Here is a 25,181-nt window from a genome sequence, read left to right on the forward strand (position 1 = left end):
TTTACATGTGGTCTATGGTAGGATCATAGTACTTTTTTTTGTAAGTTTAAAGTTACTTTGAGTTGACAGAATTTGATTTACATGTACTTAGATAATGATGATACATGGACCACTGCTGTATTGTAAATAAGCGTATATTTGCCTAAATCGAAGCAGTATTTCACACAACATGTATTTAAGTCTAGTGTTATATACCTCTTTTACATATTTTTTTTTGGGGGGGCATGGGGTCCCAATAGATTTGATTTCTAAGGTAAAGTTACCTGTATTTCAAATTAAAATACTTTGTCTTACAGTTCAGTTCATGCTCAACATATTTGAGGACATTTCTTTCTGTTTATTAGGACATTGAGAGCCAGCAGTAGTTCAGTTCAAGCACAAGACAAAGGGGATGAAAAGAGCATTGATGAAGATGGAGGAGAAGAAGAAGAAGATGAGCCGGATGGGAAGAAGAAAAGAAAAGGACCAGGCTTCAGAGATAGGAGGGTAAGTGGGTGTGAATAGAGGGATTGAAAGAGAGAGGAAGGGAGGAAAAGATGGAGAAGAAGAAGAGTCAGACAGGAAAAAGAAAAGAAAAGGACCAGGCTTCAGATATAGACAGGTACTAAAGTGGATGTGAATAAAGAGAGTGAAACAGAGAAGGAAGCGGGGGGGGGGGGGGGGGGGGGGGGGGGGGGGGGGGGGGGGGGAGAGAGAGAGTGAGTGAGAGAGGGGGGTATTGTAATGCACAGTTGAGTATATCCATATAGAAATTGCACAATATAAATTCAAGATTATTATTGATCATTATTATTATATGTATTACATATATAGATCATTGAGTATGAGAACCGCATCAGGGCTTACTCCACGCCGGACAAGATCTTCCGTTACTTTGCTACCCTGAAGGTGTATAACGAGGATGAGGTCTTGATGACCCCAGCTGATTTCATCCGGTCCATCACACCAGACGAGAAGCAACCAGATGGCCTAGGCCTGGACCAGTTTAAAAAGATTGATCCTAAGGTGAGTGTCATTGCTGTTTGTTCTCAGTGAAATTGTAAGAGGAAGAATTGATATACTAGGTGGCTTATGTCCTTTTGTAATATTTCAGCAAGCGTCACTTTAGCCTTATTATATAAGATCCCTGATACGTATAAATGTAACTTCTGATGGGTTCCATTGCAAAGGAGAAGAGTTTAGTGGATTCACGGTCACTATGTATTCTTTTGTGGGCATATGGTGGTCCTGAAATGGACCATCTAAGCTTGACGTTTCGACAAGTGTGTTCTTGTCGTCTTCAGGAGAGTGTAGTCTTCTCCTGAAGACAACGAGAACTTACTTACCATTACTGATACACATGTACAGTTTTCGAAGGCTGAACCTGGAGCTGGCTTATAAGCAAGATCACCGAACTTCAATTATACATTGCCTTTATGCGGGATGTTATACCCAATATTTGTGTCTAATTATTGGGTGTACTCATTGCCAGCACCATCATCATTCCCATCATAGTCCTCATCATCTCCTCCCTTATCACTACCACCATCATCACCACCATCATCATCATCAACACCACATCATCATCCCCATCATCATCATCGTCTTCTTCATCATCATCATCATTATCACCATCATCACCACCATCATTATCCTCGTCATCGTCAACTACCATTTACATTTAAAGTGTTCAATCAATTTTCCCCCACCTTTTCAGAAATACAAAGCAGATGATTTCCAAGGTCTTGGTGAAGACAGTATCTTCAGATTACTTGGACAGTGCGGTCTCATTTCATTTGCTGATTACATGTTCCTACTCACTGTGTTGTCAAGTGAGTATTCTTTTCTTAATATTGAATGTGAAAAAGTTCATGATTGACATTGATAGAGTTAAAATATCCCGATGGAAAGAGCACCAGTGAGCACATGGAAATGTTGGGGTGGGAAGAAATTGTTTTGGAAGTAGTTTGAGATGGATTGGTCAAGCGTTGAGGAGGGGAGATGATGAAACTTCGGAAAGGGCATGGGATCTGGGAATGGATGGTATAAGACGAAAGGGAAAATTGGAGATTACATGGAAAGATATGGTAAAGTAGGAAAGCAGTGAGGTTGGTCTGAACAAGAAAGATGCTCAAGTCAGAAAGAAGTGGAAGGAGGGAGTGTCCTGGCGCCAGAGTCAGCAACCCTTCATGAGAGAGTAACCCTGACTGAAATACACAGTGATGATAGGGAGGAGGAAGATGATGATGTTGATGATGATGATCATGATGATGATGGTGGTGGTGGTGGCGATGATGCTGATGGTGATGGTGATGATGATGAAGATGATGATGGTGGTGATGATAAGGGAGGTGGAGATGATGAGGACAATGATGGGAATGATGATGATGATGATGGTGATAGGGCTTCAGGACGCCATCCATCGAGTTACTGAGGAATGGCTTTAAAGTCTCATCCCAATGTATTATGTGACATGTCCACAACATAAAAACCAATCCATCCAGCATTTCATGATTCATAGATTATATTTCTTCAATGCTTCAATCAAAAGATTTTATTATATTACATAGGTCATGTAGATTCGAATCAGTGATAGGTCAATACGCCATCACGTGACCATGGCTGCGAGGATCGCATTTGTTATATTCTAGGTTTTGACGTCACCTCAGGGAATATACCGCGTTGTATTTTCAATTGCGGCGTTATATCCACTAAGGTGACGTCACTCGCTGCATACAAGTTGCGCAACAAGGTAGTTGATGTACGCGCTAGTGTTAACGCGTCGATTGCATGAAGAACGCGCTTAATGTATTTTCAAAAAAAAAACTATTATGACGTAGATGGATCAGAGCAGTAGCAAGAATTTCGGGTTTGAGCCGGATAATGAATACAATTTCTGATGGCGAATCCACATATACTATATAATATAACAGATATTGCCTGGTCTATCGTTTTAATAAATAACATTTCAACTCCCTCCGAAGCTATATTTTTTCCCTCGGGATAATATTTTCCCTTGGGAAAAATATAACTCCGTCGGGGAGAGGAAATGTTATATTCAAACTCTAGGTAGGCAATATCTGTATAATGGTTACTATCTCTTGGGTTGCTGTAAATTTCTCCCACCCCCTCCTAAAAAGAAATATATGAATTAAAAAATGAAATACATAGAAAAAAATTTTATAGCATAAAAAAGTTGATCATAATCTCATCCTACGAAGATCAATTAGACCAAAAACTAATATTGTGGGCTTAGAATATAATTTATATCTCATGCATAAATGAAAATGATTAATTATGAAAACTTTTAGAGCAATAGACTACAATATTATTACAGATTATGTCATCAGTGATATGTTAATTTTTATATTGCAGTAGCCATGATCATGGGGGGGGGGCTCCCAGACCCCCCTCACCAGTCCCTACAGTTATATGTGGTACTTTGCAGATGGCATGACTAGATTTGATGGTATCTAAAGCTTTATTCCCGATACCATGATATTTTTCTTTTCAAATTCATTAAATATTATGTACTCTTTTGTATGTTACAGCGCCAGAACGCCATTTTGAAATTGCGTTCAGACTCTTTGACCTCAATGGAGATGGCCATGTCTCCTGTGATGAATTTACCCAGGTAAGCGTGACATTACATTGCATCTGCAACATACACCTGGTCCCTGTCATACATACTTTGATATTGATCCGATCAACCACAATTATGGGAAGCCAGGGGAGCGTTTCATGAAAGGACTTGTCGGACGTTTTATCCGACAAGTCCCATTTTATCCGACAGTTACTATGGTAACAGTGCCTCTCAGCCAATCAGAATCAAGGAAAGATGTCAGATCTGACAACTTGTCAGACAAAAATTTTGATGAAACGGTCCCCTGGAGTTCAACATTTAGAGTGCAATTTCCATTCAAAATGTTTTCTAAATAATAATGTGTAATTAAAGCAAAAGGTTCAATTGTCTCGTCAGTTCAGTTTGCTTCTCTTTGCTTTCGATAGTAAATTGTGTACATGGACTATCTGAAGAATTATGACATTGATGTCTTTCCATAGTTCCATTGAGGTTGATTAGAAAGCCTAGCGCACACTATGCAACGTGATTACACCAAGATAAGATTGCAACAAAATCACAGAGTATGCGCCGATCTACGACACGCTGCAACTGCGCCCTCCTTTGTTGCAGACCAAATCTCAGACATTTGGCATGTCAAATCTTTTTGCGACATTTCTGCAATTTTTGCTAATTTCAGCCAAACAGATTTCTCCTAGGTGCTTTGCTTCAGCAGTGCAGACAACATACTTGCAAAGAACTTCAAAGCCCTAAGTTGAGATGCGCTTTATACCGAGATAAATGTAAAATATTTTTGCTCCTTCTGTTTTAAAATTAAGGTAACTGATGTGATGAGAGCACAGACTGCTACAGGAAAGCGTCATCGGGACAGGAAGACGACAGGAAATACGCTAGATAAACCGTTCAACAGCTCACTGACGACATACTTCTTTGGAGCTGACCAGAGTCGGAAGCTGACCTTTGAAGAGTTCAACGAGTTCCAGCGGAAGCTTAGGCTTGATCTTCTTAAGCTTGAGGTAGATATTGGTTGTGGTTGTTACATTTTCTTTTTTGTAACCTCTCCCTCAACTTTGCTTCATTCTTTGCATCCTCTTCCTTTAACCCAACCCACATCCACCACTTGCTTCTTCCATATATTCTTTGGTCACCCCCTTCCCCTCAGACCATCCTCTTCCTTCAAACAAACTTTCCTACGCTCCTCCACCACTTGCTTCTTTCATATATTCTTGGGTTGCCATAACCCCCACCCCCTCCGGCCTCATCCTCCTTCGACCCTACCATTCTACTATCCACCACTTGTTTCTTCCATCTGTCATCTTTAGTTGCCCCCTTCCCCTCTGACCTTCCTCCTTTCCAATCCTTCCATTCTTCTCAATCACTTGCTTCTTCCATGTCATCTTTGGTTGCCCCTTTTACCTCTGACTATCCTCTTTCAATGGAAGCCTCCTACTCTCCTCGACCATTTGCTTCTTCCATGTCATTTTTGGTCACCCCCTTCCCCCTGACCATCCTCCTTCAACCCAACCCTTCTAATTTTCCCAACCACATGCTTCTTCCATGTCATCTTTGGTTGCCCCCTTCCCCTCTGACCGTTATCCTCCTCTTTCAATCCAACTCCCCTACTCTCTTCCACCTTGCTTCTTCCATGTCTTCTTTGTTCACCCCCTTTTCCCCTGACCATCCTCCTCCTTCAGACCCTCGTTCTTTTACGTCCACCACTTGCTTCCTCATCCTCAAGTCTCAGTTATGTATCTATCTTTCATTTCCCTTGTTATATTCCTATTGTCTTTTGTGTTGTCTAGATTTTCACCATGATTTTTTTTGCCTCTATTTTCCGTTTGCCTCAGTTTGAGCGCTACCAACCGGAAGACGGCCGCATCACGGAGAAGAGCTTGGCCAAGCTTCTCCTGGTTTACGCCAATTTGCCCAAGCAGAGGACATCTCGTATGCTGAGAAGAGTCAAGAAAAAATATGAAGACGATGTTCAGGTGGGTGGTTCGTCAGCAGCGGAAAAAAATTACCTGATAGCTTGGGGCGATTTCACGCCTGAAATTCTCAAAAGAGTCCTTTAAGATATAAAATGAGCGCCAGAAAATCCATCATTCACAGCATCATTAACGCTTATCTAGAGTTGCAGATTTAGGGAGTAGGACTGTTGTTTCAAGTAACCCCATTAATGAACAAAGAAAATCATTATTTGCCTGTTCATCGCATTTGATCAATAAATAATTCATAATCAAGTTTTTTGCATTTCTGACATGAAGTTACTTCATTATTTCATTTAGTAATTGGTTCCATTTGCTCGGGCAAGAATTGCTTCACTATAAGTTCCACACTCTATCTTCAACTCAGGATTTAAGTCTTTACCCTACCCTTAACCTAACACTAAAACGTGGCTTAAAACCCGATTGCCACCCTGACCATAGCCCTACATCTTAGAAGAAATAAAGCCCAGAGCAAACTTAGCAGGAGCAAATTTTGTGTCACTAAACAATTATTCTGTGCACTTCGAATTTTTCATGAATTTGTACATACTAGTTTGGAAATTGAATCCACTTTTATGTACATTTTCTCTTTCTAATCATATGCCTTTTGTGATTGCTAACATTCATGATGATGATGATGATAAACTCCAAGTGTCTCCGACGAGCTGCCAAGTACTAGTGGTACCGGTTTTCCATATTTAGTACTGAAAAAATTAGAAGAATACTGGTCGTTGCATGAAAAATACTAATTTCTTAAGTTTCAGTTTTATGTGTTGTCCTATGGCATTTCTTTGAAAATACTGATTTATTCAGCAAAAAAATGATTTCGGCTTTCATAATACTGAAATGTTCTTGTTCAGGTTGGCAGCTCTGTCTGCCAAAGAAGACATTGGGAGAATTTGTACTTCCATCTGGGTAACACATTGGTGAGGAATATTACCCATATACTGAACTCTGGTTTAATTTAAACTGTGGGATGGTATCCTGGTAGCCTTTTTATCTCTGTTCTTATCTTTTATGTTATCTCACTGAGATAAGAAAATGCTGAAATCATTGCAAATTGGTATTCTGAAAATCTACTTAACGCGTTCTTATCTCTGTTAGGACTGCCCCTTTCTCATATTCAACATGCCCGCTTTTTGTCTCACCTGCATAGCAGAGTGAGACTACAGGCGCCGCTTTTCCCACGGCGGCGGCGTCAACATCAAATCTTAACCTAAGGTTAAGTTTTTGAAATGACATCATAACTTAGAAAGTATATGGACCTAGTTCATGAAACTTGGCCATTAGGTTAATAAAGTATTACTGAACATCCTAGTAGAGTTTCATGTCACATGACCAAGGTCAAAGGTCATTTAGGGTCAATGAACTTAGACCATGTTGGGGAATCAACATCAAAATCTTAACCTGAGGTTAAGTTTTTGAAATGTCATCATAACTTAGAAAATATATGGACCTAGTTCATTAAACTTGGACATAAGGCCAATCAAGTATCATCAAACATTCTGCATGAGTTTCACGTCACATGACCAAGGTCAAAGGTCATTTAGGGTCAATGAACTTTGGCCGATTTGGGGGTATCTGTTGAATTACAATCAAAACTTTGAAAGTATGCTGGTCTAGTTCATAAAACTTGGACATAAAAGTAATCAAGTATCACTGAACATTCTGTGCAAGTTTCAGGTCACATGATCAAGGTCAAAGGTCATGTGAGGTCAATGAATTTTGGCCACATTGGGGGTATTTGTTGAATTACCATAATATCTCTGTAAGTGTATTGGTCTAGTTCATAAAACGTGGAAATAAGAGTAACCAAGTATCACTGAACATCTTGTGCTAGTTAAAGTAGTTTTTAAAGTCAGCACTGCTGCTATGTTGAATCGCGTGATGCAGGTGAGACGGCCAGAGGCATTCCACTTGTTTTATATTACCAATCAAAATTCACTTTATATTGGCAGTTTAACCAATAGAAGCATTCTTATGTCAAGAGAATGTTATACGCACTCTGCGTATTCTGGTGTAATCACATAATTGTGCATAATTCAGAATTCCACATGCACATACAGTGTATGTTCTTATCTTTTTAGCATGCGTTGATATTATATGCGCAAGTTATAAATCTATGCGCTCGGCATAGGTTTTAAAGAGAGAATAGATAGGAAAAAGATTAGAGCATTTTCAGAATACCAAATTTGAGTTCATGATGCAGATAACAAATTTGAGATAAAGTTTTCAGAACACCGCCCCTGTTCTAAAGTTATGGTTTAACAATGGATAAACAATTCTGACGCAAATCTCTAACAGTGCAGGTTGTATTGATCAGCACAATTGACACTCAAGTAATTTATAAATGTCTGGGAATATAGTTTAAATAGTTTTCTCAACAGTAAAGAATTTGCTTGATTGGGAAGGAATTAAAAATGAATAAAAACAACAAGCAATGGAAACAACATTATGACATAATTTTGGTATGGAGTAAAATGAGGATTTTTCAGATTTCAGAATTGCCACCTTTCCCAATCCTCACGGACACTAATATTAGGGTCCCCTAACACAAAAGTTAACGCTTAATCATACACTTGATTTTTAAGATTGATTGTACATTATAGTCAATAGAATCAAACGTAGAAAACTGCTCTACAATCAATGCTAAGCTTTGTGTTACAGGGGGGTTACAGGCCCGACAGATCTGCTATTCGTGTGCAAAATTATTTCCCGCAACACCCGCATCATACATGCATGTACATTACGACTGATGGCTGGAGATATTCGAAATGCAGGACCTAACATAGATTATGACATGGATAAGAAAGTGGTTTTTCAAACAAATCGAGTACATATTGAGTGAGGAAAAAGTTACTGAATTAAGGCTTAGATATAGATCATTACAGTCCATCGAATCAATAGTGCATTTAACATGGATTATTGGTGGATCTCTGGCAATTGATTCCATGGGTCAAATCACCTCTCCAGCCAAAACCATTTCGCATGCGTTGATTATGTACACATCATGTATACGTGCAGGGTTTTTTCTTTTATTAACTCCTACACAAACGATATGCCTCTAGCACACAATGTAATGGGCATTATGCTTTACTTTCCCCAGAAATGGGGGATTAGATTCAAATTCCTGGGGGGACCACTTTCACCGATGAGTGGATACCAGGCATGACCATGCGGTTTCGAAAAGCACCCTAAACAAGGGAAGCAAGGTTTTTCCAGATTATGAAAATGCATCTCTTAACAAGTACTTAGCTTGTGAAACCCTACAAGTATTGAAAATATATCCTGCTCTTTCGGTATTTTAAACATCGTTTTTGACACCCTTATAACGTTACATAGGCCTATACGTAACATACTTGCCCACTCTTTCCCTTTTTACGCGTGGTCGCGCATGGTATCCACACTTCAATGGAAGTTGGCCCCCCGGCGGCCTCCTGAGCTCTGGGAGGAACCAAATGTGGCTTTGGAAAGTCGTCCTAAATCATTACATCGCTGTTACCATAGTAGCAACCAGAATTTTGCACACGAAACGCAGATTGAATGTTTCCGTTCCAGATGCGAAACAAAAAAAAATCTCGTCACACAATTTGCATTGCAGGACAGAGTTTTACGACCATGACGACGGGCCAAAAAGTCTCTTCCAAAATCATCTACCGTCGCAAATAAGCGTTCGCGTTCTCCAACGAAAGGTCGGGAGTATCATTATGGGCCAATTGAAATAAGAGAGAAAAAAATATTTTGATGTGTTTCACTAACATACGGATCTCATTAATTTATGCAGTTAGAATGTTTCTTTGCATGTGTTTTGTGCAGGGTGTAACGTTTGAAGAGTTTGAAGCTCTGCAAGCTTTCTTGAGAAATATCAATGATGTGGACACAGCTCTGTCGTTCTACCATGTAGCAGGAGCGGCCATTGATCCAGGTGAGTTTACACTACAGGCACCTCAGTTCTGTTAGTGCCTTGTTTATATTTTTTACGATCATGGTATGATCATAGAGCTATTACATAAGGAGGACTGACTCTCTCGAACGCTTTGCCCCATGCGCGGCACCGCTGATCCCCTCACAGCAGGGTGATCCATCACGGCAATTTCACACTTACAGGTGCAGGCCGCCCGTAAATCAGCCCTAAATCAGATAGGGAAAGTTGATCGAATGCAATTTAAAACGCCGTCATTCGGACCCAATGGGTAATATTAATGTAAATAAAATTTACAGATCATAATCAACGAAATATCATAAAAGTTAGGTCTAGATCTATCTCTTCAAGTGCGTCAATTCTAGTATTTTCTGAAACGATGCGGAGCTGAGTCCTGTACTGTGTGAATGAGAGGAGTGAGCGAGCCCGGAGCTCAAGCATCACGCTCACCTTCAACTTACACAAATAGGACTACAAGGGGCACCGGAAGATACTGGACGATGCATCAATCGACATAGAAATGCTCCGTAGATTCGTCGTTATATTTTCAAGGCATACATGACCAACAAATAATCTTACCATCGAAGTCAACTTTGAAGTATGCTTCCCCCCCATCATTGTAATTTTTAAGACAGGAGCGTACAGGAAAAGGTTTTATAAAGCAAGAAAGACAGATATACATAAATGACTAGTATCCAACTTTCTCCGTACGTACCATGGCTGGGTTGAATGAGATTGTAACTTATTCGGTATGTATGCAAAGGGGATCATCTCAGAAGTTCAACCATACATAAAAGACGTACATCAGGAATCCATACTAAGAGATATGGATGTTGGAAGAACAGCAAGTCATGTTTTGATTTTGAGAAAAACAGAGCTCGAAGGGAAAGTTATGTGGGAGAACGTCGTTTACGGCGGTGCCTCGCAGGGACCTTCAAACAATCTCTGACCTCAGATTTTACGAGCTGGCTTATCGCGTTATGTAAGTGGGCTCTAACTTTCGCCTGGCGGCTTGCCGATTGATGTTAGATATCGTTCCTTCGCCCGAAGGAAGCGATAACAAAGGATTAACAGAGGAATTGGAAGATGGTTCTCCTTATGTAATAGCTCTATGGTATGATGGATTACTTTGGACTTACTTTAATCTCGTTCAAACTTTTTTTTTTTAATTTGTGGAAACTTTTTATAGATTCATATATTTCTTTGTTTCACTCCTTGCATTGACAGAGACCTTCAAGCATGTAGCTAAGATGGTAGCCAATGTCGATCTGTCAGACAGAGTGATTGGAATCTGCTTTACACTTTTTGATGAAAATGGTAAGGTTTTGTGTGATGATGATGATTATAATGATGATGATGATGAGGATGGTGATGATGACGATGAAGATAATGATGTGATGATGCATAATAATAATACATACATGTATGTGCCAGAGGATTCTGGAATAAATTGTGTAATTGCTGAGAAATTTACACAATAAGCATGTGATCTGAATCAAATGTAAAGTTTTTATTCCGAGCAATAATACACTGTCCTGCAGGTGCCTTTCTGTGTTGGTGATCGTTTTTCTGTTTAGTCTGAGGATGTCACAGAGATCATTATAAGTAATTGTACCAGATCTGGATCCATGATGGTGTAGTGAAAACTAATCTTGGTTTTTCAGACTTTCTTGTGAAATCATTGTTTACTTTCATCTATCTTTAAGGCTTCAATACTTCTTTCTCTGCAGATGACGGTAAACTCAGTAACAAGGAATTTGTGTCCGTGATGAAACACCGCGTCCAACGCGGTCTGGACAAGCCAAAGGAGCTCGGCCTCAGCAGGATACTCGCCGCCATGTGGAAGTGCGCGAGAAAGACGCAGATCTTCGTTAAAGGGGAAGAGGACGTCACGCTCAAGCGAAACATCTCCCGGGCCAAGCTTTACGCAACGATATGAGTATGGACAATGGTTGAGAGAGGATAGCAGAGGATTTGATAGTAGCAGTAGATGGACGACATTACTTGTGGTTCACATAAGCTTGACATGGGAGAAAGCATGAAGCGTAGCTTAACTAGACCTGCTAGCTTTATCCAAACCTAGTATGTCCCAAGCTGATTGTACCCTAGCAGTTGATCTGAACAGTAATTTGAAGAGGTTTATCAGCAATAAGTCTCAAATCTCTGAACAGTTTGATCAGAAAATATTCATGAATATTGTTATGCGTTATTAGTACTATTCGATGACTAAAAAAATATAGGAAACTATATAGATACTTTGAAATATTTCATCAGAAAATATAGATTAATGTTTTTATCGATGATTAGTACTTTTATGTACCTTTTTCATTTAATCAGAATTCAATTAAAGAAAAAAGTATGTGATGGTCTCATCAGAAATTAGTCATCAGTGATATTATTGGTGATAAACACTCTTCAATTTTTTTAATTCAAAGTGAAAATAGGAAGTGTTTGGACACTTCCTATTCTGAAGACAGTCCGTATTCTGAAGTAAGGTTTAACTTAATAGACCATGGTCTAACCTTGAGCTAAGATTATGGGAACCCAAATATGTCAAAATTATGTTTTCATTGAATGCTTCTAATGTTCACTTTGCTCTTTCCTAATTTTTTTTATGGTGAAGACAACTATCTTATTCATCCTTCCCAGACAATTAAGAATTATTTGAGACTAAAATGAGCTGATACATTCAAACTCTACTGTTACAGAATTATGGCACAATAAGCTTCCCATAGTTAAACCACAACTTTAAACCGGAGTTGAAGTTAAACTCAACTTCAGAATACGGGCCTTAGATTCAACCTGCCCACATTCAGCGTGCAATATACTGTACAACATGTAGGGGAGTGTACGATACTTGATTCTATAAATATGAATTCCATGTACATGTGGGGGGGCAGACCTTTGCTCATACAGGATCTTTGGCACGGAATGCTCATCCCCATCCTGCTTTCACCGATTAGTGATGATTGAAATAGTTTTCATGATTATATCTGTTTAGTGGAGGGTCTGATCAACTGGTTCTGGTTATTTTGTATTTTCTTACTTCTTCTATATATCAATGATGATATGCATATTCTTTAAGTGCTTTCTTCCTGTTTTTGTGTTGTTTTTACTAGTGTGCATCAATTCAATTTCAATTCAAGAGGACATGATGAATTATTATTTTTATTATTTTTTTCTATCTCACTGTCATCATCATCATTATTACCACCATTACCACCATCATGTTCATCATCCTCCTTTTCATCAACATCATCACCATCATCATCAGCATCATCACCATCATCACCACCATCACCATCATCATCAGCATCATCACCATCATCACCATCATCATCACCATCATCATTAGCATCATCATCTTAGTAATTTTATTTACTACCACCAAGAATTATGTACTACATCTCACAAGAATAGAATGTGTCAATTATATGCAGTTGTCTTGGCTTAATCATAGAGTTGCAGTCTTGTAGCAAAAAAAAAGAAAGAAATGATGAGACTTGGAATAATTAGGCCTGGTTCATGACATATTTTAGAAACTTTGATACTGCTGGGTGGCAAATGCCATCTATTTGTATGAAGTCCATTTGTTTAGATTTTCCAAAAATAAACACAGGAGAATTTTCTTTGTGTGGTGGGATTTGTGTAAATATACTTAATATTAAAGTAAAGTACATGTACTGTACATAAGAAAATATGACAATTAAGATTTTGAAATGTTGCTCTCCTTTTGTTTAGTTATGTAGTATAGCTTTGATTTTCAAATTCATGTTTTATCAAGTAATATGCAAAGTGGATAGTGCAAGTATTTTTATTTTAATATAGATATTTGTAAAGTCTTTAAATTCTATAGTATTTCTGCCCTTCTCTTTTCCCTCTCCCTCCATATGTTTTAATATTTCTCTTCTCTTGAAAGGTACATTTTTCTCATTGTTTGGATTATTAGCTATTTAAAGATATTGTTTAGTAATGGGTCTGGGAGAGGTAGCACTATGGACATTTAATGACTATTTCATCAAAATCGGATGTAGAATAAGTTATGACATTTTAAAGTTTTGCTTATTTTTCATATAACAGTGATATGCACAACTCAAATGAGACAGTCAATGATGTCCCTCACTCACTATTTCTTTTGTTTTTTATTGTTTGAACGATACAATATTTCATTTTTCATAGATTTGACAATGAGGGCCAACTTGACTGAATCATATAGTATTAAACAATGCTCATTCTACATGTTCAGGGAGAAATTAATCGTTTCACTTGACAATGAGGAGAAAAATAGAATATTCCCTATTTCATATATTATAAAATACAAAAGAAATAGTGAGTGGATGACGTCATCAGTCTCCTCATTTGCATACCCACCAGGATGTGCATATAGTTGTTTTGTTAAATTAAGCAAAACTTGAAAATGTCATAACTTTCTTATTTTACATCTGATTTTGATGTAATTTTTAGTGTTCTGCTTGTTGGATTTTTCTCTTTTTATTCAAAACAACTATTTGTTGGGGTGGACTTGTCCTATAAGTCTTGTTACATGGTCATGTACAAAGCCACTTGCGGGTATGAGGTGTCTATTCCTGCCAGCACCTGGGCCCCGTCTAACAAAGAGTGGAGCGTTGTGGCACAGTGGATTAGTCTCCAGACTTTGAAACAGAGGGTCGTGGGTTCAAATCACAGCCATGGCATAGTTTCCTTCAGCAAGGAATTCATCCAGTGTGCTGCACTCAACCCAGGTGGGTGTTTCATATAGCTGTTCATACGTTAAAAGCAACTTTAAGAACGACTTTGTATCCTTTCTTACACGCTAAATAATCAATGAACTTTGAATGGTGAATAGCATTTACCACAAGAAAGGATCAGCAGTCATTCTTAAAGTCACTCTTAACTTACCAACAGCTTTATGAAACGGCCCCCAGGTGAAGTAAATGGGTACCGGCAGGAAGTAATTCCTCAAACAGCTGTGTGCCCCTGAATAGGTAGTCTAGCTTAGCCAGGGTAATAATAACAGCAGGGCCCGCTGGGAGAACAGTTTTCAGAACTGAAGTGGCTACCCTGTGTGAATATGCCGTTATTATTATTATAAGAGTTACGATTAATCTGATCATCTTGAAAGATAAGGAAATCCAACGATGTCATAACTTTTTCTCCAGTAAATTTGCATGTCTGTGTTAAAGAAAAGCACACTGAATTTTCAAAATAACAATGAATGTATGATTATACATCACATCTCGAAAACATTTTGAATGAGCATGCAGACGTTGATGGCTTTCCATAGTTGGTAGTTGATCGGATCAATCAAACTCTTTGTAAGACGTACATGTATGTGTGCCATCCATGTGCACATAAATGTCGCGTAGGACGTGACCATTTATGTGTGAAATTCAAAATGTATTTTACGAAAAAGGTCACTGGATTATGCAAGTGGAATGTCAAATTTTATCACGCATGAATTTTTTCATTGAATTTTTTCTTGCACTAATCTGTTTTTGGTCACAAAAGTGGACTTAATGCCAATTGGAAGTGAATATTTTGAAGAGAAATGCCAGTAGTTGCAGTAAACACTGATTTCATGAGAAAGTGTGTAAAATCAGGCTTAATTGTCAGTATATCATCGAGGATCTAGATCTGGTACAGTCACATAAACTGAACTTTGTGAAATCTTGAAATCTACGCTGAAAAATATTCACACTGAAGATCACCAACACAGATAAGCGCACATGGGACAGAGTATTATTATTGCTTTGAATGTCGTGCCCGACGCTTGACCCGAATCGTGTGCTTATTTTTCAGCGATAACACAATTTCTTCCAGAATCCTTTGGCACATATTCTTTATTTATACAAACAGACACTTTGGTGGTCATTTCATTGGATTCTGTACGAACTCATTTTGATATCGTTACCAAAACTGGCATTTACCTTTAATGTATATGTTCACAAAGGTTTTTTATTCAAGGTTGAGGGACTCGCACATACATGTAGGTTCTGTTCGAATCGAGATATGACAAGAACTATGTATACTATTGTTTATAATTGGATATAATCTTGTAAAATTTAAAGAATTCTTTTTATCTTAGATTGACAAATTATTGTATTATGATTAAATATTGAAAAGTAATATTGTGAATTACTGTTGAAAAATATGTGTTTTATATATCAATCTTTATTTATTGCAACCTCATGCAAGACGCAAGTTTAATTATTGACAAATAAAAGTGGTTGATATTTACAAAGATCGCTTTTTTTTTTACTTGAGATTGCTTATTACGTGTACATATTTTTATTTCTTTATATAACCTTTGACCTTTCCCCTGCCCCTCTTGGTGATTAAGCAAAGAAAATTAAAACAGTACTGAAAATTTTCTCAAATTTGGGCAATGTGGGTGGTATGGAAATGATGGAACCGATGTCACGTTTTCTTTTGTACTGTAATATGCATGTGCATGTAAAATGGATATAAATTTGAGTTTTATTTTGTAAAGTTATCTTATTCCTCGAACATGTGGAATCTCCATGGGTTTGACTATGATTCAATCAAGAACATTTCTTCAAATCTAAAAATAAAGGATTATTTTATATCCTGGCTCATAAAATCTTGTATCTCAAAATTAAAAAAAATTGAGAGCAATTTTAATAGGAAAGGCTGTATTATGAAAATACAGCAATGTTGGCAGTCTCATCATATTGTCTGAAAACAATCTCCTGATGCGTTTGAAGAACTCTTTGAGGCAAACGAAGGTTTTGCTACCTTTGTTTTGCAACCTAGTTTTGCTACCTTTGTTATTTCTCGAAAATCTAGCTTATTCTGAGCTGTCATCGAAATATCTAAATTTTGAGATACAAGGTTTTATCAGCCGAGCCACAATATTTCATGTATGAAAATACAAAATAATGAGCATGCGATATCACATACATGTACATGTTTCAAATGCCCTCTTCATTTACGGTGCATACATGCATGCAATACACGACACAAAATCATAACAGAGTCATACAAATCATATGCACTTTTCATTACTTTATTACATGTTTTCATCTACCCCACACAGGTGTAGGATTTTACAAAGGCTTAAAAATGAACACCGTTGGATCGAAAAATCAAATGAGTTGAAGATAAATGGTTCATTCCCTAGGAGATGGAAATGAAGTATTTTCTGTGAAAGGTGTGATAAAAAAAGGGAGAAAAGGTTAGGATTTTAAATAGGTAAGGGAGGATTGCTCACAGAATAAAGAATAGATAATGTCCCATTATTTTTACCTTCCTATTAAGAAATAAAGGTAATTACAGGAAAATGGAATATTTTCAATGAAAAGTGTGATAAAAAAAGAAGGGGAAAAGATACGTTTAAAATGGGACAGGGAGGATTACTATGAAAATAAAAAATGCCTCATTATTTTAACCTTTCCTAGAATATACAAGTACAGTATATGAAATATTTTCAATGAAAAAAAAGTGATTAAAAGAAGGGAAACACCTTTGGGTATTGAATTGGTTGAGGAGGGTTGTTATGAAACAAAATAAAAAGTAAAGTAGAAAATTGCACAATACACATGTACCCTATTATATGATCATTCAAAGTTGGTATTCAACATTATGCAAATATATGCACTCATGGTATACACCAGCTGGTGGTTAAATAAGCTTCTTACAAATTAGTATTTCATTTGAACTGCTTAGGGCAACAACATAAATGTACTATCAAATTGGACAAAATGCTGTTTGATATACAAGTACACTGCACTTGGCCTAAAACACCACTTTATCCGACACCCAATTAGTATGTTGCACTTTGTCTATTTATTATTTCCAACTTATGTCAAACAAAAATTGGGTGCAAAGATAGTTTATTTTAGACGAAGTGGTGTCAGACCAACGGGATACGAGTGTAGTTATTAATATAAGGGGCATTACTTTGGAAAAATGAGCAAAGAGTTTGGTTTATAAACTGCAGCTCAGCTACGAATTTACCACAGTATACAGTCATCACATATCATAATAACGCGTAAAAATAAATGGCCAGGTTGCACGACGTGATAATAGCATGATTACAAAGATGCTACCTTTGAACTGCAAACGGGAGCAAGTGACATGTGTGAACAAAGGTTGAGTACCAGGTGAAGATACTCCAGGCTGAAAACAATGACTTCAATAAATAGCGCAAAATTAAACAAACATTAAAATTCCATCAACTTTGAATGAACAATAGCGAAGTTCTCGAATTTTATTTTGATGAAATAGTTCTATACATGTCTCAACTGTGAAAATGAAGAACTGACAATGTCAGCATTTTGGATACCATGTCTCAAAAGAGTATAATGAAAAAACATTCACAGCCCAAATTTGGTGAATAACTACTTTAAGAGCCTCATTGAAATCAATGTATTTGGCCTGGCTCTAAGAACAGTTATGAACCAATTTATACGGATTTCAAAGGGGCTCATTAGTGTTACGCATTCCTGTAGCCATGCCTTGGGCAACCACGAAACACTTCATGTCAAATTTGGGTTGTGTGTATGTTTCATCATTTTTCATCATTACAAAATGTCAAACTTCAGTACTTGACAGGAAATTTCACTAACGTCCTTTTTCCATGGAAGGGATGCACGTTCAAGGCTTGACACGTTACACTAAACACAAAATGTTAAAAATGCTGCTCAACATGACTGCATGTTCATCTTAAATGCAAATACAAAGAAAATAATGATAAAAGTTCATTCGTTCTCAAAACGAGATGTCGCGATTCATGAAGATGCTTCCCCAACCTTCTTCAAGCTTAGATCGTCACACCAGTATGATTTCCATGCCATTTCAACAAGACATTAAAGATAGAGAGCTGGGGAGCGTTTCATCAACATTTTTGTCTGACAAGTTGTCAGATCTGACATCTTTTCTTGATTCTGATTGGCTGAGAGGCACTGTTACTATAGTAACTGTCGGATAAAATGGGACTTGTCGGATAAAACGTCTGACAAGTCCTTTCATGAAACGCTCCCCTGGACACTACTGTACATCTCTACACTTTGACATGAGAACCAATGAGTGTGTCATAGATGTTAACAACAAACATGTTTGTAAGCTGCTTTTGGTTGCGAGTTATAGCACCTCTGGCCAAGCAAAGATGTTGCCCCATATTCTGAAGTCCATTTAGGCCATGGTCTATACTATGTGCTCAAATTATAGGAAGCCAAAAATGTCAAATTTATGTTGACATTATTATTCCTATATATTTACTAAAATCTTTCCTAATCCTGTAATGGTGAAGAAAAAGTGTAAAAGGAATTAATCTAGTGAGTGATTCCAGTTTCAAATTAGCAGATACATTGAATCAATACTGTTAAAGATTATGTCACAACTGGCTATCCATAGTAAAACCACAACTTTAGAGCTGGGTCTATGGGGAGCCATGAAGTGAAACATATTTTTTAATGTCATTTTCTTGATAAAATCCCATAGAAATTGCCAATAGGTAAATGTATAGGCCATAAAATGGTTGGGTACAACACTTTTCATGAATTGTAACTTTTTTGAAATCTTAGAATGACCTTATAAAGTGTCGCAGGCTTCAACAAAAGAGATTAGCTTGATTCTTGTTTTAAAAAAACATATTGGCAAGAATTAATAATTTAGCAGCAACACACATTTCTTTCAGTTTTCTTTGTGGCAAAACTTACTTCACTTGACGAAACAAATCAATAGTTAAAAATAACTGAAAAGAATACTCTTGTATTAAGAAGCAAATCATTTTGATAAAACCTACTGTTAAACATGTTATTTTTGTTTTTTCACAGGTTTTGTAAAATCACCGTCCAATGTACACTGTTGACTTTAGCACATACTCCTGAACAGATCATATTTTTCATAATCATCTCAATTTTCCCCGCACCATCAAACACATTTTGTCTCAATAAGCAATTAAAAAAAAGAAATGAATGAAACATTGATATCTGTACTCTGTACAAAACAGGATTATAGGGAGTAAAAACAATCTGAAAACTTACAATATAAAGACGATGAAACGTTGACATTGGGAAAAATACAATTTTCATTTACATGTAAATATGTATATAAGATCTATATATTTATACATTATCAAGAAAAATCTGGAGGCATACAGGATCATGTAGTAAATACACTGTTGCCCATCACATAGTTTTTATTGTTGATATGAGCACATACCTCCCATTTGCTACAAATTTCGCTCTGTGACTTCATAGAAATTTTAAACATTGAAGAGCATTCGACGAGCACAACTCTTTTACAACATAAGTTGGGGGAATAGCACAGAATCTTTAAATTTGTCTTTAAACAAACTTTGAACAAAGATAAACTAATCACTGAAGTAGGTCCAGTGGAACCTCTTTAGATTTGAATTTCTCTGCAATTTTCTGTAATAATTTCCAACATATAGATCTTCAAAATTATGCTCCTGAAGAAAACTCAACTGCCAACTTATTTTTCTCCATCACAGAAAGATATATTTGGTCTTTACACCACATCATCGTAATAATTGTCATATACACCACATCATTGTAATAATTGTCCTGTAAAGTGCAAAATAATCATCAATATGTCACATGTTTACAGAATTGTTAGTGGAGATGTCAATTGCATTTGTATTGTGACAAACCAAAAACAATTATGATATTGAAACAAAGATCACAAGAATAATTTATGAAACTAGCTCCTAATTTGTTGTTTCTTGTATGAAATTTTAATACAAATATATATATAATTATATATACATGTACAGAAATGTTCACTGTATAGCTACATAGCTCGCTCAAAGTATAGGTGACATCAATGCCAACACGTTTAAATGACCAATATCAAATAATCTTCAACTCTTTTCTCTTTTAGATTTAGCACCAGTTCAAAAAGGATGGGCCTATCATGATTGTACTGAACCTATATCTTGAGCATTTTGCCCCACAACTTGCACTGTTCAGAGGGAGAGATTGATGAAGAAATATGAGCAAAATGATGAGATAATATCTGGAGCCCGTTGCAGAAAGAGTTGCAATCAATTGCAACTCTAAAAATCATGCGCAATTTGATTTTCGACCAATCAACAATGCACATTCGGGACTTGCGCATGATTTTTAGGGTTGCGATTGATTGCAACTATTTCTGCAACGGGCCCCAGAAACTAATTGAAATTATAACCAGCATTCAATTTGTAAAGAAAATCAAGACTATCAATAACAAAAAAGGGATAAAATGCAAAAAGAAAACAACCAAACTAATGTTAGTATGAAACAAGGCATAATCCATTCCACAAATTAAGAATTTTGGTGATTTGTTTTTCCCCAAGGATTCTTATTTATCTTGATCATCAAGTCTGAGCCTTGTACTAGAATAGAATTTTTTGGGGAAATGCATTTCATTATCTCTCTCTTCTCTCTTTATACTTGTAGAATCTCATAGGTATCCCATTTTGTCCTTTTTCTTTCTCTCGACCCAAGAACAGAGAATATCATTGAACCCTATTACAATGTACATGCAAAATCAGATCTAAAATATGCTGGATCCCATACTGATTGGAAAAAAAATCTGCATGTTCAATAACATACAATTGCAACAGAGATTTACAGCACAATCTACCAACTGGATGAAACAAGGTTGAATCTGTTATGGCATATTTTCATGTTATGATCGAACTGCTAGCAAAGATGAGTTCACAGGTCTGTTTGAAAGCTACGTCTTTGTCGGGACGGAAAATTCACCTTCTCTGGAGACTTCTCCTCTCCCGACGGACCCCTCGCCCTCCTAGCACCCTGCCGCTTCACTGGACCTGTAATTGCTGGTGGCTTGAACGGAGCGGCACCAAAAGGGTCGACGTCATCGAACCCAGCCGAAGCAGCGGGCGAGTCTGGACTTGTGAAAGGCTGTGCTCCAAAGTCATCAACCGCCCTTGTCACAGGAAGGGAGAACTGTTTGTGGGGTTGGGGTGGCGTGAGCTTCCGCCCGAATGAGTCCTCAAAACCAAGCTTGGTATCGACCGGCTTGGGCTGTCCGTCGTCTCCTAGTGCAAATGGACGTGAGCCAAATGCATCTAGACTGTCTTGTGATCCTCGTAGTCTGGGCTGGCTGCCTGGACTCGACTTGAGGGAGTTGGAGGCAGAACTGGAACTGCTACGACGGGAGGAACGAGAGCTGTTGCTTCCGCTACGACGTCTACGGCCTCCGGAAGAAGTCCTGCTTGAACGACGCACGCCTACAGCTGTGCTCACCACATGGGGTCGCTTGTGAGTGGCTGGACCTAATTTCGAATAAAAATATATTCGACATATAGTACATCATTGAAAAAAATGTTTAGATGATGAGCAAAAAATTATGAATAGGAGATGAAATTTTATTTGTTATGAATAGAAACGAAAACATTGATCCACTGCCAAAACACAAAATCTTGTCCCACTATGTCTGCTTCTTTCTTGTAATCTCACACAAACAACAAATGTCGAATCTAAAATAGGAGACATTAGTACAAAGGAGTCTGGACCAACTCTTTGAAATGTTTGAATCCAAGAGACAAAAAAATGTCTCGACATGCCTAAAAAGAACCAAAAAAATAAATTCTAGCCATCTCATAACCAATAGACTACATACACAATTCTGAATTGTAGCAGAGGGCTTATGCAACATATGTGATCAAATCTGAAATATTTTTACCTGATTTCTTTGCATCTTCTGAAGTGCTCATCTCCAAATCCGAGCCCTGAGATGTTACAGCATGAAAAGGAACAGCACCAAACATATCAGGCTCTTGCTTGGCCATCTTAGAAGACACCCCCTGAGCTCCTAGCTCAGTTGGTGAGATGGGCGGTGTTGGGTTCCCAAGTGTTGTTGTTTGTTCCCCGGATACATGCTGCGTCTTGGCGCGCCTCACCTCCGACCCAGTACCCTGGCGCTTCTTGGACGACACTGAGAAAGGTGCCTTTGAGAAGACATCCGAGCCGGTCGAGCCGACGGAGGACTTGCTGGTCTCCCGCTGCAGTCCGGTACGAGGATTAAAAGGGGCCTCTCCGAATGGATCCTCTTCCTGCATCGGGGGAGAAATAGGAGGGGTGAGAGCACACATTCCCACTGGCTCAGTGGCACGCTTCAGACTTCCAGTCTTTGCTTTGAATGGGGCTTGACTGAAGGGGTCATCATCAGTCATGTCAATGAGCTGTGCAACGGGCGGCTCAGATTTTTTTGGCACTTTACTAGAAGGCAGGTCCTCACGCAGATTCAGACTTGCTAACTCCGCATCCGATAGACCGTGGCCATCATCGCCCATCAAGGGCTGGGCACCAACTTCGTCAAAGTCCTGGTGATCAGAATCGTCATCAGATTCATCTTCCGAAGACTCTTCCTGATCAAGTAACCCCCTGTGAGCATGTTCCTCATCTTTCCGAATATCAATAGAATCACTATCAAAGGTATCATAGCTGAAATCTCTAAGGCTACTTGATAACCTTTCCCCTTCATGATCGCTACTCGACTCGCTTCCCCTCTGCTGCCTGACAGTTCCAAATGGCTTTGCCCCGAATTCATCCAGCTCTCGTATCGACCTATCCAAACTGAAGCCACCGGAAGATCCTGTACTGGTCAGTCTCTCTGACCTCCCGTCCTGCTTCCCCTCCCGAACAAAGTCATCCTCAAACCCCACTCTGATGCGAGGGGTGGATGCCGACTCTGGCTGTGGTTCGACAGCCATGGCTCCTAGAAGGTCTGCTTCTTGGGGGCTCATGTTCCGTTGCTGCTGGTATGTCTGCGAGGGCTGCGCAGCTTGATTGCCCCCGCTAAGACCAAAAGGCGTCGCCCCAAAGACATCCACCGTACCACCCGCTTTCCTTGGCTCCCCTGCTCCTCCTACAAGGGGCGGTGAGGACTCCATGACGTGCCCTTGAGCTTGGGTCTGCTGGCCAGCGGCACCACTGGCTATATGCTCCATCTCAGCTGCACCTCCAGAGTGAGGCCGTCCTGAGCATTGGAAATGAATGTTAATAGGATCATCAAAAAGATGTAAATGACAAATTGACTTATCCAAAAGGTTCATAATAAGTAGACTGAAAATGCAGCCTTTGCTGCCAGGCACAGAGTGCATCGTCAAAACTAAATTTTGGCAGAATGCACTGAATTCATCTACTACTCAGTTATATTTCCTTTGTTCTTTGTTAGTAATGTTGGTCTTTTGCTTATCGAATGTCTATATAGCTACATGTATCATACTCAATTTTTTTGGTATTTTTTCAAAGCATTTACATAAAGAAATTGTAAGGTGAAAGCAATAACAAGGCATTTCCGTTCTGTTTCCTCATCATAAATTTACAGAAACACCCATCCCCATCCCTAAAAATACACCATTTCAAGTCGAGATTACTTTTAATAATAGGCATTTATATAGCGCCATCTATCTAGAAATATTCTATTCCGAGGACTGTTGTTATTATTACCCCGGCTTTAGCTCGAGCTGCCTTTCAGTGCTCATGCATTCAAGGAATTAATCCTGCCGGGTACCCATTCACCTCACCTAGGTTGAGTGCAGCACAATGTGGATAAATTTCTTGCTAAAGGAAATCACGCCATGGCTGGGATTCGAACCCATGACCCTCTGTTTCAAAGTCAGAAGACTTATCCACCAAGCCACAATGCTCCACATTTGCAATCTATATTATAAGCATATGGTGTGGTTATCTTGATAAAATATTTGTAATTGCATTTTGTGATTGACATATCATATTTTTTATGTTATCATTTACAAAAGTGATCAATTTGTGACCTACCTTCACCAAGATTGAATGGGACAGCACCAAAGACATCGGTAGTGTGGGGAGGATTGGAGACTCCCTGCGTCTGTGGCTGAGTGGCATTGGTGGTGGTTTCTGAAAAAGAAGAAATACAAGATTCTCATGATTATCAATTAAAATTGTAAAATAATCTAGTTTAGTTTCTCAATTTGAACATTTTGCTTTAGTTCATCATCATCATCACCATCATCATCATCATCATCATCACCATCACCACCACCACCATCATCAATGAAATCATCATTATCATCGTTGTTATCACTGTCATCATTATCATCAACAATATCATCATCATCACCATCATCATCTCTGCCACTGCCACCACCATCATCACCATGCATGATCAAGAACCTCTACATCATCAACATTTAGAAGGAACAATGATTTACATTTGATGTTTCCATTACCAACGAACACAAAATTTTTATACAAACTATGCATTAACTAGTAGAGCACAAAGACAGTTTTCAATTTTCTTCATAAAGATGATTTCACTTAAAAAGATGTGGCTTTTTATTTTTTACCTGGACTGACTTTCCGAAGTTGATCAAATTCACTGTCTAGATCTTCATCATCTCCCGGGCCTGCTGCAAGCTGGGAGGCCAAGATGGCAGCCTGCGGACCAAACGGGTTGGTAGGACTTGCAAGGTCTTGGACAGGGCTCACATGGTCACCATCAACTAAAGAGGGCAGCAAATAAGAAAGAAATTAGTAAATATTATTCAAAACAATTTTTTTTATTGCATTACGCATTATATAAAGTTTCCAAGTGTATGAAATATTTATTCCCATTTGTGATTATTACGTCAAAGGTAAAATCCGGAAAAGTATGTATAATGTGAGATCTGTGTTTGAATTATGAAAATTGTTGAACTTTCTATAACTTTTTTGAATAATTTTGGGTTTTGTATCAT

General features: G+C 38.2%; 2 protein-coding genes across 6 annotated transcripts in view; one reads left to right on the top strand and one right to left on the bottom strand.

Moving 5' to 3' along the window:
• Positions 1-12,666, top strand: part of LOC121431770 (calcium uptake protein 1, mitochondrial-like) — a 28,320-nt gene extending 15,654 nt beyond the window's left edge. For both annotated transcript variants that reach the window (XM_041629469.1, XM_041629468.1), the window contains exons 3-11: positions 345-486; positions 814-1,005; positions 1,697-1,811; positions 3,531-3,613; positions 4,378-4,575; positions 5,407-5,547; positions 9,361-9,469; positions 10,694-10,783; positions 11,197-12,666. In XM_041629469.1, coding sequence (XP_041485403.1) covers positions 345-486; positions 814-1,005; positions 1,697-1,811; positions 3,531-3,613; positions 4,378-4,575; positions 5,407-5,547; positions 9,361-9,469; positions 10,694-10,783; positions 11,197-11,405 — 1,279 coding nt within the window. In that variant the 3' untranslated portion in view covers positions 11,406-12,666. The remainder of the gene's footprint in view (positions 1-344; positions 487-813; positions 1,006-1,696; positions 1,812-3,530; positions 3,614-4,377; positions 4,576-5,406; positions 5,548-9,360; positions 9,470-10,693; positions 10,784-11,196) is intronic.
• An 8,181-nt stretch (positions 12,667-20,847) lies between these two features.
• LOC121431798 (BMP-2-inducible protein kinase-like) overlaps positions 20,848-25,181 on the bottom strand; it is a 51,162-nt gene continuing 46,828 nt past the window's right edge. For all 4 annotated transcript variants that reach the window (XM_041629505.1, XM_041629503.1, XM_041629502.1 and 1 more), the window contains exons 13-16: positions 24,792-24,947; positions 24,244-24,342; positions 22,145-23,440; positions 20,848-21,734 (exon numbers count right to left, since the gene is read on the bottom strand). In XM_041629505.1, coding sequence (XP_041485439.1) covers positions 21,151-21,734; positions 22,145-23,440; positions 24,244-24,342; positions 24,792-24,947 — 2,135 coding nt within the window. In that variant the 3' untranslated portion in view covers positions 20,848-21,150. The remainder of the gene's footprint in view (positions 21,735-22,144; positions 23,441-24,243; positions 24,343-24,791; positions 24,948-25,181) is intronic.

Source organism: Lytechinus variegatus, chromosome 18, assembly GCF_018143015.1.
Source record: "Lytechinus variegatus isolate NC3 chromosome 18, Lvar_3.0, whole genome shotgun sequence".
Taxonomy (NCBI): Eukaryota; Metazoa; Echinodermata; class Echinoidea; order Temnopleuroida; family Toxopneustidae; genus Lytechinus; species Lytechinus variegatus.